Below are 15,672 nucleotides of genomic sequence, written 5' to 3'. Positions count from 1 at the left end.
CATATCCACAGGGATCCAGCTCTGGGGAGAGTAGAATCGATTAACATGTTCTGCTTATGCTGCATGCAACTATTAAAAAGTTTCAAATGAGTTTTGTTATAATTCATAAAATGGAATACTCTCTGGGGTTGTCTGCCTTAGAAGAGAAACAGTCAATTAAGGACTGATTACAGTGGAGAGCTAAAGTGAGTCAGCTCCTGTCACTGTTGTCTTCCCTTTTCTTTACAGTTGCATCTTAGAGCTATTCAGCAGCCCTGGGGATTTACCCAGTACTATTATTCACACCATCAAATTGGAAACTTTCCCAATAGAACTCAAATAATCATCCCCTCACTTCTGGATGGCATTTTGGTGAGTAAAGATTTAGTGAGAGTACCTAGGAAAGCTGTTCTCTATCAGTGACTTTTTTGTTCTATGTGTATCCTTCAGGAATAATTCCCGTAAAATCTTATAATGCAGAATGACTCTGGGATATGTAATATGTTTCTATTATTAGACATTTTCAGGCACTGTGAAAGACACTTGGGATGTAAATAAATGTTACATATGTGCCCTCAAGGATCTCACAATCCAGAGAAAGGTAAGAATGAGGAAGTTACAATATTGTGTCACAATTACTATCTTATCCAAGACAGTGAAAAAGATAAACATTGGATTATTTATTCTATTATGTTTGTTAAGTGCTTATTATTTTTCCACTCTTTGATATTTTCATTTCCATTAAGTATTGTGTTTACTGCTATATTCCCCTATGTGTAATCCCTTCTATTAAGTATGAGTTAGTCTTATTGATGATGGCAGGAGGCAAATAGGTTACTAGGTGGGAAGGGTCGGGTCTGCAGTGAGACCCGACCTTCAAGCCAAGGATGGCCTGAAGCCTCAGGACTGGGCTGCCAGTTCCAAATGGAGTCCAAGACATAGAGTGAGAACTTCCTTGATGCCTTTTGGCTAATCAGAAGATGGTTTTTCCCTGCCTACCCATTGACCAATCAACATATACTTTCTCCATGGACCAATTCTCCCGCCCACGGACCAATCAGCATGTACTTCCTCCTTTTCGAGGATGGGCTCATAATAACCTTCCTGGGGTTATTCTGAGCCCATAAAAACCCCAGATTCAGTCCAATCCTGCCTGCGAATAGGAGTTACCCACTTCGGGTCTCCTCTCTGCTGAGAACTGTTCTGTTGCTTAATAAAGCTCTTCTTCACCTTGAACACCCTCCAGTTGTCCATGTGACCTCATTCTTCCTGGACACAGGTCAAGAACTCGAGACCCATGGAATGGCAGGCGTGAAAAGGGCTGTAACACTTTCCAGGCTGGCTCACTGAGCTGTGGGCAGTGACACACTCCTGTTTGTCAAACTGTGGGAGTGAAACCTGGTGACTGGTGACTCTTCTGAGGGCCCAGATCTCGGGATTTCCCCTACCAGAGCTGTAACACTATAGCCCTACCCACCTTCACTGGTGTAGGTGGCTGCCTCATGCAATGGGAGGCAGGGTGTGGTTGGGCCAGCCCAGGAGTAGGTTGGAGTGGGATGGTGGGACTGAACCAGTTGTAACACAAACGGGCTGAAACCGACCCTCTCCCCATTCACCAAGCTGCAGGTGGTGTGAACAAGAGAGATGTAGCATGTGCCCCGCCCAACCCTTGGGGTTCTTGTGGCATCGTCAAGTTTTCAGGCACCACCACATTCCCCTCATCCAGGCGCCAGTGCCTGCAGTGGAAGCTGCTTGCGGTACACCTGGTCCCGCCACAGCCTTGCGTGGAGTCGGCACCAGGAGCTGCCTATTCCGCCAGAGCAGTCAGTGCGTCTGGTTATGTTCAGTGGCCAGACCCCACACTCACTCACACAACCCTCACTACTCTGTGCCTGGCTCACCCTCGGCAGGCATGGGATCTGGGCCGGTAGTGCAAACAGAGTGCAGCCTGCTGAGCCAAGTGGGCAAAATGAGCCCAGTGGGCACGAGCTAAACTCAAGCAGAGGCGCAGACGGCCACAGAGGTTTCTGGCTGGTGAAGTGACACCTGAAGGATCCTGTGACATTATTGACTCATTTCTAACAATTAGAATAAAGCAGAAGTGTTGTGATGTCACTTCCAAGATGTTAGGTTCTAAAAAGACTGGCTTTCATGTTAGGTGCACTCACTCTCACTCTTTCTGATGGATTACTCATGGTGGAGAAAGATAGCTTCCATGTCATGGAGCAGCCATATGAATAGGCCTAAATGCGTAACCCTGCAAGTAGGTCTTCTAAGACCAGCCAACTATCAGTGGGTGAGATTGGAAACCCCATTAAGACCTAAGATGCCTGTAGCTCCAGCCAACACTTTGTATCCTTGTGTGAGACCAACCCTGAGCCAGAGGACCCCACTAAGCTGTGCCTCAATTCCTAACCTAAAAGAAACTGTGAAGTAATAAATGTTTGTTGTTTTAAGCTGGTAAGTTTTGGAGTGATTTGTTATGCAGCAATAGATAACTACCTTACCATACTGTCAGGGGAAATTGACCCTGATCAGCAGGAGGAAGCAGGGCTCATTTTAGACAAGGGGCCACAGAAGAATTCATGTGGAGTACAGAAGATCCATTTGGCTACCTCCTGTGTTCCATCATAACTATGAATAGACAGGTGCAGCAACTTCAGACTGAAGACAGCATGATTACCAAGGGTTCAGACCTTTAGAAATGAAGGTTTGGGTCACAATCCCAGGTTAGCAACCAAGACCCTTCAAGATGCTAGACGAGGGTGGGGGAGATTGGAATAGATAACTAGAAGATACCCTTGTGAATTTCCACTCAGAAAGAGAAGTCCATGAATACCATGGGAGATCTGCTTTCTTAACATGTGGGGAGAAAAATATCTATGTGGGTCATGGAATGGATTACAGTGATCAGGAAATTGGTGTACTATTCTGTGTCTCAGAAGAAATGAATGAGACTTTCTGCCACTCTGCATCTTTGCTAGCAATTGGTATTGTCGATTTTTAGATTTTAGTTCATTCTAACGAGAATGTAGTGGTATCTCCCTGTTTTTTGATTTGCAATTTCCTAACAAAAAATGACATTGACTATCTTTTTACATGCTTATTTGCCATTTGTATTTCTTCTTTGTTGAGGTGTCTGTTCAGATATTTTGCCCATTTTTTAATTGGTTTATGTGTTTTCTTATTGTTGAGCTTTGGCTCACCAATACCTTGGGCAATGATATCTTAAATATTTTTTTCCATTCAGCTCACTGATAACCTTGTTTAGCCAGTCATCAGTTGCCTCCATGCCTACTCTGTCCAGGATCTCCTTGATGTCCTTGGCACTAAGGGAGGTGTTGCTCACAAGGGAAAGTAATAGGTAGGAAGTGAGATAGAGCATCTCAGTGGCAGTGGCAGTGGCAGAGGAGGGGCCTCATGGGTCATGATATGTATGTTTTGCAAATATTTTCTCCCGATCTGTGACTTGTCTTTTCTGCAACTCTGGAAATAAAGCTAAGGCACAGAACAAACAAAGTTAAATGGTCTATCCAAGAGAAACTGCTGAATCTTAGTAAGCTAGTTGGAGTCTGTGATATTTTAACTTGGGGATCCCAAGCTCAGTGGCATCGTATTCAAACTCTGGCAGCCTTTCAGTCAATAGAGAGGTTTGACCTCTTTTGGAGCTCTGTTAAAAAAAGTAAAAGTAATGTTCACTGAAAACTATAAAACATTGTAGAAAAAAATGAAAGATTTAAATAAATGGAAAGTCATCCCATGTTCATGGGTTGGAAAACAATATTATTAAGATGACAAAACCCCCCAAATTGATCTGTAGATCCAATGCAATCTGTAACAAAATCACAGCTGGCTTTCTTGTTTTTTGTTTTTTGTTTTGTTTTGCAGAAATTGACAAGCTGATCTTAAAACTAGTATAGAAATGCAAGAGACACAAAATAGTCAAAGCAATGTTAATAATGAAGAACAAAGTTGAAGGACTCACACTTCCTAATTTCCAAACTTACTACAAAACTACAGTTATAAAGAAAGCAGGGTACAGGCATAAAGGTAGACATATGGATCAATGGAATAAATTGAGAGTCCATAAATAAACTTACAGATTTATGGTCAATGGATTTTTGACAAGGGTGCTAAGATAATTTATTGAAGAAAGAATAGTCTGTTCAACAAATGATGCTGGGACAAACATCAAATAGATATGCACATCTAAAAAGATGATGCTGGACTCCTTCCTCACACCATATGTAAAAATTAACTCAAAATGGATCACAGACCTAAATGTATGTAGAGGCTGAACTATAAGTCCCTAGAAGAAAACCCAGGTAAAAATCTTTATGGTCTTCATTTACACAGTGGTTTCTTAATACTTAAAGATAAATTGGGCTTCATCAAAATTGAAAAACTTTGTGCTTCAAGGGACACCATCAAGTAATTGAAAATACAGAACAGGAGAATATCTTTGCAAAATATATCTCCAACAAAGACTTGTACCCAGAATATGTAAAGAACTTCTGTAATTCAGTAATAAAAAGACAACTCAACTTAAAAAGTGGGCAAATGATTTGAATACACATTTCTCCAAAGAAGATATACAAATGACCAATAAAAACATGAAAAGATGTTCAATATCACTAGTCATTAGGGAAATAAAAGCAAAACCACAAGATACTGCTTTGCAACCAACAGGATGTCTATAATAATGAAGAATGGCAGTACCAAAGTGTTTTCAATAAAGTGGAAACTTAGTATCCTCTTATGTTGTTGGTGGGAATTAAAATAGAGTAGCTGCTTTGGAAAACATAGTGGCTGGGTGCAGTGGCTTATGTCTATAATCTCAGCACTTTGGAAAGTCAAGGCAGGCAGATCACTTGAGGTCAGGAGTTTGAGACCAGCCTGGCCAACATGGCAAAACCCTGTCTCTACTAAAAACACAAAAATTATCCTGGCATGGTGGCGGGTGCCTGTAATTCCAGCTATTCGGGAGGCTGAGGCAGGAGAATCGCTTGAACCCAGGAGGCAGAGGTTGCAGCGAGCTGAGATTGTGCCACTCTACTCCAGCCTGGGTAACAGAGTGAGACTGTGTCTAAAAAAAAAAAAGAAAAAATTAAACATAGTGTTACTATGTGGCCCAGCAATTTCACTCATACATAGAATATATACCCAACAGAAATGAAAACATGTATCTATATAAACTTATACTTAAATGTTCATAGTGACATTATTCATAAAGACCAACAAGTGGAAACAACTGAAATTTTCATCAACTGATGAATGGATAAATGAAATTAAGTATATCTATGCAATGGAATATCATTTGGCAATAAAACAGAATGAAGTACTGAAACATGTTATAACATGAATGGGCCTTGAAAACATTAAGTGAAAGAAGTCAGTCACGAAAGACTGTGTATTATATGACTCCATGTATATGAAATGTCTAGAATAGGCTAACGTATAGATATGAAAAGTAGATTAATGGTTGCCAATGGCTCGGGTTGGAAGTGAAGAGCAGGTGAAATGGAAAATGACTGCTAAGGTACACAAGTTTTCTATGGGGGATAATTATAATTTCTAAAATTCAACTGTGGTGATGATTACAGAATTCTGTGAATGTACTGGAAAACCACTGAACTGTACTTCTTATTTTGTTTATTTTATTTTGAGAGAGGGTCTTGCTCTGGCACCCAGGTTGGAGTGCAGTGGCGCAATCAGGGCTCACGGCAGCTTCCACCTTCCTGGACTCAAGTGATCCTCCCACCTCAGCCTCTCAAACTGCTGGGATTACGGGCATGAGCCACCCCACCTGCTAACTATACTTTTGAATGAGTAAGTTTTATGGTATGTAAATTATATCTCAATAAAGGTGTTAAAAATGAAACAAGCTTGAACCTGGCAGGGCCTGAACAGTACTTGTAAATGAGAAAGTTTTCTGGTATGCAAATTATATCTCAATGAAGGTGTTAAAAATGAAACAAGCTTGAACTCAGATTGCATCATTGCATTCCAGCCTGGGCAACAGAGTGAGACTCTGTCAAAAATGAAAAAGAAAGAAAAAAGCTACAGATTAGGAGAAAATAATTGCTAAATATGTATCTGATAAAAGACTGTGTCTACAATACATAGAAAAGTCTTGATAATAATAAGACACTTCATTTGACAAATGGGCAAAATATTTGAATGTATGTTTTATAAAAGGAGCTGTATAAATGGCTAATAAGTGCATGAAAATATGCTCAACATCCTTAATCACTTGGAAAATGCTAATAAGTACATAATGAGACATTACTACACATACTCTAGAATGGCTATACTCCAAAAGGCTGAAAACATGTGTCAGTTAGGATGGGGAGAAATTAAAACCCTCATGTGTTGCGGAGAAAAATATAAAATGGTATAATCACTGTAGAAAACAGCTTCATATTTTGTTAAAAATGTACACATGGATTTGCCATTACAACCTAGCATTTCTACTCCTAGATGTGTGCTCATGAAAAATGAGAATTTATGTATATAAAAAATTGTCTATGCATTTTCATATAAACATACTCAAAATAACCCGAACTGGAAACAATCATAAAGTACAACTGGTGAACAACTGTGTAAATTTACTAAAAGTCATAAAACAATAAAAAGCAAGTTAATGTTATGCTGCTTAATCAGAGGATAATAGGCTACATAGCTTCAGTCTATGAATGTCTATAGATAACTATTCATCCTAATCTTTAATTAAACATTCCAAAACTTCAGAACTTTTGGCTCTAGACAGTTATTTTATTCCTAAGTTAAATTCCTTCTTTATTTATACTCACAGACTCACAGAATCTCTGGGTTAGAAATCATCCTGTAAGTCATGTAATCCAACCATCCTTCCAGTATTTGAATACCATATGAAATATTTCCACAAAGTGATATACTTGAATAACTGTTGCTAAGGAAATTTTATTTTATTTTATTTTTAAATTTTTTATTTATTTATTTTTTTGAGATGGAGTCTTGCTCTTGTTGCCCAGGCTGGAATGCAATGACACAATTTTGGCTCACTGCAACCTCCGCCTCCCAGGTTTAAGTGATTCTCCTGCCACAGCCTCCCGAGTAGCTGGGACTACAGGTGTGCGCCACCATGCCTGGCTAATTTTTGTATTTTTTTAGAGATGGGATTTCACCATGTTGTCCAGGCTAGTCTCAAACTCCTGACCTCAAGTAATCTGACTGCCTTGGTCTCCCAAAGTGCTGTGATAACAGGCATGAGCCACTGTGCCTGGCCAGGAAATTTTATTATTCATGAAGCCAAATCATTCCATTTTTGTTTTTTACTGACTGTGAGCAAGTCCTTCCATACAACCAATATTGTCTCCACATACTTCTTACTAGTTCTATTTTAGAAACCAACAAATAAAGTCTAACTCCTTTTCTATATGACATTTTCCCAAATGTTTCAATTTATCTGTCATTTCTTTTTCACATTTTGTTTCTCTGGACCTCAATGGAAATGGTTATCATGGATGCAATTTATTACAAAAACTCCCATAAGGATAGGTATATCTGTTATAAGGATTATTATGAGTTGAACTGAATTTGATAATTTACATGTGGTACCATGAATATATGTCCTTAGTTTTATCCTTATGAGAGTCACTGGCAATCTTATAATTTCTACTATTACATAGAATATAACATGTAGTAAAAGCTTTTGCATTGATGTTCAATTTTATTTTTTTATTTTTTTAGAGATGGGTCTTGCTATATTGCCCAGGCTGGCCTTGACTCTTGAGCTCCAGCAATTCTCTTGCCTCAGCCTCCAAAATATGATGTGCAGTTTTATTCCCTAAATTTAGTTTACTATTCCTGGTTGGACCTGATTGCTCTTTTATTTGAATATTTATGTCCCATTACAATAAAACCTCTCTTCTTGAGTAATTTCCATTAATCAATTTTTGAGTGAGAATATAGAAATAGATATGAACAAAAAGAACTCTACTGTTTTCTGGTTATTCTCTGTATCATAAAATATATATCACAAAACACTTTATAAAAATTAATTTTATTAAAATGAGCTATATGGAGAAATTACAGCCCTTGTGGACAGTTAGTGAGAATGAAAAATGGTGCCACCATTATAGAAAACAGTATAGCAGTTTGTCAAAAAATTAAAAGTTGGATTACCATATGATCTAGCAATTCCACTTCTGGGTATATACCCAAAAGAACTGAAAGCAGGAACTCAGACAGATATTTATACACCCATATTCATGGCAGCATTATTCAACATAGCCAAAAGGTGAAAACAACTCAAATACCTATCAACTGATGAATAGATAAACCAAATGTGGTATATACATACAATAGAATATTATTCAGTCTTAAAAAGGGAGGAAATTCTGACACATGCTACAACATGGATGAACCTTAAAGACATTATGCTAAGTGAAATAAGTTAGCCATGAAGAAAAAACACTCTACAATTTCATTCATATGAGGTATCTAGACTGTTCAAAATCAGACGGAAAAGAGAATAGCAGTTGCCAGGGGCTGGTGTGGACAAAATATGGAATATAGGTAGTTATTTTTTAATGGGTACAGAGTTTTAGTTTCAGGAGATGAAAAAATTCTGGAGATTGACGCTCAATGTGATTGCACTTAATGCCACTGACTGTACACTTAAAAATGGTTAAACTACCAAATTTTATGTATATTTTACTATAAGTATAAAAAAATCCAAAATACATTCTCCTTAAAAGTGGTTTGTATTAGAAAAATAAATTTCTCAGAATTGCAAAAAAGGAGAGACAGTTAATTTAATGTGTCTTGTTCTATACGAATCATTAATATATTTTTTATATTCTCAAGGTAACTGATAATAGCTTAGTTATAGAAGTTACCAGTATAAAATTATACACCAGCATACAAGTATAAATACTAGTTAAAACCAAATCTGCAATTATAAAATTAGTTAAATCAATTAACCTCTCATTTTAAAAATTAACTATTTCAATTTCTGGAATTCTGTTTTCTCTTCTATGTCCTCATAATTCATCAAACTACACTGACATTGGCTTTGAGATACACATTTGTCTCCAGTAATCTGACCTCTCATTTATTTGGACCTTTAGCAATGGATTAATTTTCAGTGAGAAAATTATTATCTTTTTTTTTTTTGAGACGGAGTCTGGCTCTGTTGTCCAGGGTGGAGTGCAGTGGCCGGATCTCAGCTCACTGCAAGCTCCGCCTCCTGGGTTTACGCCATTCTCCTGCCTCAGCCTCCCGAGTAGCTGAGACTACAGGTGCCCGCCACCTCGCCCGGCCAGTTTTTTGTATTTTTTAGTAGAGACGGCGTTTCACCGTGTTAGCCAGGATGGTCTCGATCTCCTGACCTCGTGATCCGCCCGTCTCGGCATCCCAAAGTGCTGGGATTACAGGCTTGAGCCACTGCGCCCGGCCGAAAATTATTATCTTACGCTTTAAATATACTTCATCAGTATTTTGCTTCCATTTATGCTTTTTATGATAATTATTCCCATTAGGAGAGAAAACTGAAGTCAGAACTTGGCAAACCAGATTTATTTCTCTGTTAACATTTTATTATGGCAAAAGTACTGTAGGTTTTGATAAGAAACATGATAAATATATTTTAAGCTATTGTATTTTCTACATGTATAATGCATTAGTAGAAGAAAACAATGGATAAAGAAGGGTAGCAAGGTTGTTAAATTATTATAATGTAAATGAATCACTCAATAACCAAAAGAATCAACTAATAATGTAAATGCATGCTATTTCCTCAGCACTACGATGACTTCTAAAGGTGATGTGGTAAAATGTATGCTGTAGTTTTTGTACACTCAAGAATAAAATATAATTAGACTACTATTATGCAAAACAAAAGTACCAAACAATAAATCTTTGGAAATCATTACATAATGTGCCATTTTGGAATCTAAGCTGTAAGTGCTTTAGGGTTTAAAAGAATGGTAGATAATATTGATAGTTGGGAGAATTAGGAAAAAAAAAATCATGTAAAAGAAAATTAGCTGGACCTAATAAATATCTAGGGTTTGATTTGCAAAGGAAATAAAAAGAATGCTTTCATTTAGTAGGAAAAACATGACTACAGAAATATGGTAAGAAAATGGAAAATCTGGTTATAATTTTAGAATAAAAATTATTATAGATTTCCTTATTATGCTGATGTGGGAGTGGAAATTTTAAAATTAGAATTGTTAACCCAGATCCAAATTTGAAGTGGTGGGGTTTGAGAGTTTCAGTGAGCCTCCTTTAGTGTGTGTGCGCTTTTGTGTGTGTGTGTGTGTGTGTGTGTGAGATACTGGAGAAAGAAATTCTGGCTTTTCTAAGGGTCTAAGTTACACTGAATTGTACAAGCATTGATGGGATGTTTGACAAACCTTGAAGATGTTGTGATTACAATTTTTGGTGAATTGGAAGGTCACTTCTGGGGGCTTGTTCAATGAAAACATTTCGGCAACAGAAGCAAATATAGTTCTTCGTCAAGGAAATTTTATTTGAGGGAGATTACAATTGTTCTCTACAGTAATGACAAAAGTAGGGCAACTTGCAGAGAAATTAGTAAGCTAAGCTAAGTAAACATTTTGTCTTTAGCAAAGCTTATCATTTGCATGTTTCTTATTTCTTGATTAAGAAGACTCTTGCAACCAACCTTTTAAAGGCTTCCTTTACCTCTTTGTTCCTAAGTGTATATATAAGGGGATTCAGCATGGGTGCAATGATTCCATAGAAGAGAGAAACCATCTTTCCTCGGTCCTTGGAGCTGGGTGAAGGTGGTTGCACGTACACGGAGATAGCTGTACCATAAAAAAGTGACACCACAATTAGATGGGAACCACATGTCCCATATGCTTTTTGTCGACCTTCAACAGACTGTATCCTCAACACTGCTCGGACAATAAAAGCGTATGATATAAGGATGAGTGTCAGGGGTATTAGATGGAAGAGCACACTGACAAGGAATAGTTCAGCCTCATTTGCTGTTGTCTCAACACAGGATAACTTGAGCAGTGCAGGGACTTCACAGAGAAAGTGATCTATCACATAAGGGTCACAGAGTGGCAGCTGGAGAGTCAGGGTAGACAACCACACTGAGTTACCAAAACCAGTAATCCAGGATGCAGCTGCCAACTGGAGACAGAGTCTCTAGTGCATGATAACTGAGTAATGGAGAGGCTGAAAAATAGCTACAAAAATAGCTATCAAGGGACCTGACAGCCAGGAGAAGACATTCAGTAGCCCCCAAGGCCAGAAATATGAAAAGCTGAGCTACACAGCCGCCATAACTGATTACTTTTCTGATGCTGCATAAATTTACTAGCATTTGTGGGACTGTACATGTGGTGTAGCAAAGATCCAGGAGTGACAGATTGACAAGAAAAAAATACATAGGGGTATGGAGTTTGGAGTCCAGGCGTGACACTAGAATAATGGTCAGATTGCCAAAGATGGTCATGACGTAAGAAATCAAGAAGACCACAAAGAGTAGAAACTCCAGCCAAGGTCGATCTGAGAAATCCAGCAGAATAAACTCCTGTATGATGCTCTTATTTACCCAATTCATGATTAATGTTTCAACTCTTGGTTTCCTGAAACAGAAAAATTCAGGAAGTCAATTAACACCCATTTGTTGACTATTTCAGTTACTTATAGTCATTTTACTACCTGTTTGAAGGTATTTACAGAATTGATATTGCTTGTTTTATAACATGAAAAATATACAGCTGAAAATGCTCATAATTACCAAAGTATTTCTAAAATTTAATCTTTTTATATCTGTATCAACACTGCAAAAGTGAAAGCTAAAATATAAAAAGTAGATTCCTGATTTAAACAACTATCACAAAATTTGTTCTTTGATTTTTTGTCGTTTGGTTAATCTTTCTAATACTTTCCACATAGATAGCTATTTTTAGATTCAGTCATAATCCCTAACACATTTTTTTTCACTCTGATTTCTCAATGCTAAGGAAACTGTCTTGTCATCTGAAACAAAGAATTTGTTAGTTTCTTACTTTTTTTAATTTCAATAGGTTTTTAGGGAACAGGAGGTGTTTGGTTACATGAATAAGTTCTCTAGTGGTTATTTCTAAGATTTTGGTGCACCCATCACCTGAGCAGTGTATACTGTACCCAGTGTGTAGTCTTTTATCCTTCAGCCCCCTCCCGCCCTTTCCAAGTCCCCAAAGTCCATTGTGTCATTCCTCATAGCTTAGTTCCCACTTACCAGTGGGAACATACAATGTGAAACAATTAAAATTATTTAGACCACCTCAAAAACTATACATATAGGCTTTAGCAAGCTATTAGACACATCTCAAGGAAACATCTTTTGCCTTCTAGGACTTTATCAAATCAGAATAAAAAGATATTAGCATGGAATTTGGAGGCAGATAAGTCTGGGTCCATGTCCCTACTAAATAAGTCATTAGTTACATCCTCCTGGGATTATTTCTTACTCTTTGTGAGCTTCAAGCTTCTCATCTATAAAATGAGTATAATAATGCCTTCCTGGGATAGTGATACAAAGTGTAGACAAAAGGAACTGTAGTCATCCTCTGATGCTCAGAGAAAAATTATGTATGATTTTCAGAACTCTAAATGTCCCAGGGTTGCCAATAAAAAATGACTCTGTGAGTTAAAATTTATCTTCTTCTTCTCTCCACAGCTCCAATACCATCAACTTTAACAACAGAGATAATAGTAACTATCTGATGTGAAGTATAAATGTGATCTTTAATGTAAATTGCCTGGCATAATGGCACACAGCAATGTGAATGAAAGTATCATATGATACAGGAACTCTGAGACATCCATGGCAGAGGCTGTTCAGAGTCCTAGATTTGCTAAGTACTAATATAAGTCAAAGCTACCCGTTAAAAATTTCCAAGTCATCTATCTTGCTAACGCCACCCTCTATTGTTTTATTATTATTTTGTTAGTGTAAAAGTGTAAGTTTAAGGATAAGATCACAAATTTTTATTATTACAAATTATTAATCACGAATTATTATTATTAATCACAAATTATTATTATTATTAATCACAAATTATTATTCAATATGTATTTTAATTTTGCTCACTTATTCTACAGTTCTTAGTGTAGAATGGGAGGGAAAGCTTTTAATAGCCTCTCAAATGAGTCCCAATGCTATGCAGCTGTCAATAAAATTAGGAATGTGGTATAGATATAAATTCAGATATAGCTATAAATGTACAAAAATACTCAAATCCTCAAGGAAAAAAACAAGTTCCTGAACATGTATTTAGCATGCGTCCCTGTGTTTACATAAGGGAATATAATATATTGGTCAGTATTCATATATGTATAAAATTACCTGGAAGTATACAGACGTGTTAAAAGTTGTTACTTCTGGGGAATGGAAATAGAAAGAGGGAGAAAAATCAGATTTTGATATTTAACTTTATCCTTGCTCTTTCTAATTTTTAATAAATATTATAATGCCTTTTATTATTAATAAAAATTATTATATATTACATAATTACTTTAAGTGAGGACACATTCATACTGTATGTTTTACTATAAAGACAAGCATTGCTTTAGACTTTATAACTGAAACAATCTTATATGAATTTAGACTTTTATCTCTTAACAGATTTTTAAAACAGAATCTACGTTAATCTACATGGACATTTTCTAAAGACTGGACTGCAGGGGCATTGGGCATTCGGCATCTTATTGACAAAAAAAATCGAAAAGGGTTGCCACTCATTATAGGAATTCTGAAAAGCAGAACAAGTGGAATCCATAGAAAGAGATTTCACAAGTTCACAATTTCCTTGAGTTAACAAGTGTTGGAAAATACCCTCAGTCTATATAATTAGGGTGACTGACTGCATATCTCAGTTTGCCCAGGACTGCGAGTTTACTCCCGCTGTTCTGACACAATTACTAATAGAACTGCTCAATCTTCAAAAGGGTTCATGTTTGGGTGATAAGTTATAAGTCTCTCTAGCTGTAATATTGGAGACTAAAATAATTTTCAAATTATTGTTCAAGAGATACCTCATCACTGAGGACACTGCATATGCTTTCTCCTTACTTGTGCCAGTGGCTTTCCCTGACCAGCCCTGTATCTGGCATTTCTCTGCCTAGAATTCAGCCAAAAACAAACTCTCCAAGAAGCCCTGACTAATGACAATTCTAGAAGGGAGGAATTCAATTAACTTCTCACCCTTTCTCACTGAGGTTCAGCAATTACAAAAGTATTAAATGAACTTCTGTTATAGGTAATGTCCATGATCCACAGCAGTAAGGGAAATTTTGCCCCAGATTTCTCCTGCAGGAGAAGAAAAGTACTGGGGAGACTGTAGTGCAACTCATTCTTATATTCTGCTCTGCTCATTTTTGGGGCAAAATTTCCCCATCTTTCAAATATCTAGTAACCTCAATACATATCCACTCTAAAAAAGAGAACTTTTGTTAAAAAGTTGAAAAATTGGCTGGGCGTGGTGGTTCATGCCTGTAATCCCAGCACTTTGGGAGGCTGAAGTGGGTGGATCACCTGAGGTCAGGAATTCAAGACCAGCCTGGCCAACATGGTGAAACCTCGTCACTACTGAAAATACAAAAATCAACTGGGTATGGTGGCACATGCCAGTAATCCCAGCTACTTGGGAGGCAGAGGCACGAGAATCACTTGAACATGGGAGATGGAGGTTGCAGTGAGCTGAGATCGTGCCACTGCATTCCAGCCTGGGCAACAGAGTGAGACTCCATCTCAAAAAAAAAAAAAAAAAAATGTTGAAATATTATCTTGCACACAGAAGTTTCAAGTAATTTGAATTGTTATTCTTATCACTATCATTGGATTGGAAGGACTTGTTAACAATGGAAACAAGTAGGAAACTTGTATCTCGGAAATCCTTGCAGATAACATAACCAGTTATTTCGCGGATTACACCTGTGCTGATGGTGGTGCCCAGTCATGGCTGACACCTCAAAAGGCTACACAATCTATTCCTCTGGTCCTGAATAGAATTCTGTTTACAGCATCTTCGGAAGATATCATTCTCATTTTGAGTTAACAAGCTTTCCTTTGATCAAGATAGGAACATATTTTAATAATGCGAGACAAAAGGGATCAGATAGCATAGCAACTGTGTTACAACTGCAGGTAAGAAAAAGTGAGTATTGGGCCAGGTGCAGTGGCTCCTGCCTGTAATCCCAGCGGGAAGCTAGGGCAGATTGCTTGAGTCCAGGAGTTCATCCTGGGCAACATGTTAAAACCCTGTCTCTACCAAAAATACAAAATCAGCTGGGTGTAGTGGCATGTGCCTGTAGTTTCAGCTACTCAAGAGGCTGATGTGGGAGGATTGTTTGAGCCCAGGAAGTTAAGGCTGCAATGAGATATGATTGCATCACTGCACTCCAGCATGGGCAACAGAGACCTTGTCTCAAAAAAAAAAAAAAAAAAAAAAAAAAAAGCAAAAACAAAAGTGAGTATTGTAAAAAGCAAGAGCTGAAAAGGTTTATTTGGACTTTTAGAACTTTTATCTACATATAACTCAGGATATTTCAATTTTATTGCCCGAATAAATATAATCACTACCCGTTTGCTTGTATATTAGTTGGGATTGCATCCATTAGCTACATACCGAAGTTTTTCAGTACATGGCTGACAGAGGATTCAGAATGATGAGGTTCAGC

General features: G+C 37.5%; 1 protein-coding gene across 1 annotated transcript; it reads right to left on the bottom strand.

Annotated features, from left to right (window-relative positions):
* Positions 1 to 9,692: 9,692 nt before the first annotated feature.
* On the bottom strand, positions 9,693 to 11,638 carry LOC103221925 (olfactory receptor 2B6-like). The gene is given in 2 exon segments (XM_038005791.2): positions 9,693 to 11,196; positions 11,198 to 11,638. Coding segments are annotated over 2 exon segments (945 nt in total). The 5' UTR covers positions 11,567 to 11,638; the 3' UTR covers positions 9,693 to 10,620.
* Positions 11,639 to 15,672: the final 4,034 nt, after the last annotated feature.

The sequence above is a fragment of the Chlorocebus sabaeus genome, chromosome 17, assembly GCF_047675955.1.
Source record: "Chlorocebus sabaeus isolate Y175 chromosome 17, mChlSab1.0.hap1, whole genome shotgun sequence".
Classification (NCBI taxonomy): domain Eukaryota; kingdom Metazoa; phylum Chordata; class Mammalia; order Primates; family Cercopithecidae; genus Chlorocebus; species Chlorocebus sabaeus.
Note: the sequence above shows the minus strand (reverse complement) of the source record. Positions and strands in the feature narration are given on the sequence as shown.